General features: G+C 67.5%; 1 protein-coding gene across 1 annotated transcript in view; it reads right to left on the minus strand.

Annotated features, from left to right (window-relative positions):
- Positions 1–1,583, minus strand: part of JCAD (junctional cadherin 5 associated) — a 29,575-nt gene that overhangs the window by 8,567 nt on the left and 19,425 nt on the right. Inside the window, 1 exon segment of the mRNA XM_024750076.1 lies at positions 3–1,583. This exon segment is cut by the window's right edge and continues 28 nt beyond it. Within this exon segment, the coding sequence (XP_024605844.1) occupies positions 3–1,583 (1,581 nt within the window).

Here is a 1,583-nt window from a genome sequence, read left to right on the forward strand (position 1 = left end):
CTCCTCGGCCCAGCTCTCGGGCTTGCTCTTGACGCTCCCCGGCCTGGGCCCCGGGTCCTCGGGTGCCCGGCCCTCCGGGAGGCCTGGGCGCGTGGACACGGGCTGGCTGCGGCCTCCCCAGGGCGGCTCTGTCTCACTGTCCTCGCGGCCGCTGCCGCCGTCCCGGCCCCCTTCCTCCTCCTGAAGCTCCTTGTTGAAACTTTCCAACTGGCTGATCAGGTCCCAGGGGCGGCGGCTGACAGGCTTCAGGAGGAACTGCCCAAACGGCTGTCTGCTGTTGCAGGGGCCTGTGGTCGCCCCCTTGACGACCTCGGCCCTGGGCACCGGGCTGCCTCCGCGGACACGGCCGTCCACGCGTGGCTCACCCGGGCCGGCCCTTGGTGCGGGGGCCAGGCTCCTGGGCGAGGAAGACCCTGAGATGGTGCCGCCGCCGCACGGGCTGAGGGGCCCCCCTTGGCCTTTCGGGGAAGGAGCCCCGGGCCTCTGGTTCTGGTCACTGGACGCCAACGCCACGTGCATCTGAACCTCGAAGGCGTCCAAACATCTTGGAGGCAGCGCGGTGTCGGGGGACCCTCCCCACATCTCCCCAGGGAGGGGCCGCGGGCTTTGGGATTCCTGGGTGAAGCTGGTCTGCGTTTGCTGGTCTCTGTACTGCTGCCCGGGCCACAAGCCAGGACACGCGAGCGCTCGGTGTTTCACAGGGTGTGGGAACCTGGGGTCGTCTGTTGGCTGGTCTCCTCCGGGGCTCCCCGGGTCTGATTTCTGGAGCTCCGTCCTCCCGGTCATGCCGCCCATGAGCGCCTGCAGCTCCAGGTCGGTGGAGGACAAACTCAGCAGACTCTGCTCTTGCAGAGCCGCGCTCTTCTCGGGCCCAGGCCTTTCATCCATGTTCTGTTTTAAGTCATTGTTGTTCGTATCTGTAGCTGGCAGATGTGATTCTGACTTAACTGGGATGGAAACCAAACAAAATATCGTCTCGCTCATTTTTTTCTTTGAACTTTTCTTGGTCTGCAGCCCAGCTTCGAACTTTCTGAGCTGGGTTTGTGTCTCACAGGTACTCTCGCCCTGGGGGCTCGGGGAGGAGACGAGGCTTTCTGCGTGCACGTCCGGCCGCTGACTCCGAGTGACGACGCAGGCGTCTCTGTGCTCAGCAAAGCCACCATCTTCTCCACCCCCGGGGAGCCGGTCCCACAGCCAGCTCTCACTCCCCGAGGGGCCCCGAACCACAGCCTCCCGCTGCAGGCTTCCAGGCGCCGGCTCCGTGGCAGGGACAGGGCCGTCCAGCTTCACGTCTTCCCAGAACCCGTGGGGTCGGGCGAGTCTAATGTGTCGTATCCGTGGGTCGTCGAAGGGGATGTACAGGACGGAGCCGTCACAAGCCGTGGCGGGGCGGGGCTGCGGGAGGACCCCGACAGGAGAGCACGGGCTGGGCCCCAGCTCCTCCCCGGCTCCCCGGGGGCCCGAAGGGGGCTGGCCACCGGCAGCAGCCTTCTCCACCGGGTGCCGCTGCGCGTGGCGGCCTCCGCCCTCGGGCCTCCGCCCTCGGGCCTCCACCGGGCAGGCTGGTGCGGCGGCCTGGAGCG

This window comes from Neophocaena asiaeorientalis, unplaced genomic scaffold (genome assembly GCF_003031525.2).
Source record: "Neophocaena asiaeorientalis asiaeorientalis breed wild unplaced genomic scaffold, Neophocaena_asiaeorientalis_V1.1 scaffold4, whole genome shotgun sequence".
Taxonomy (NCBI): Eukaryota; Metazoa; Chordata; class Mammalia; order Artiodactyla; family Phocoenidae; genus Neophocaena; species Neophocaena asiaeorientalis.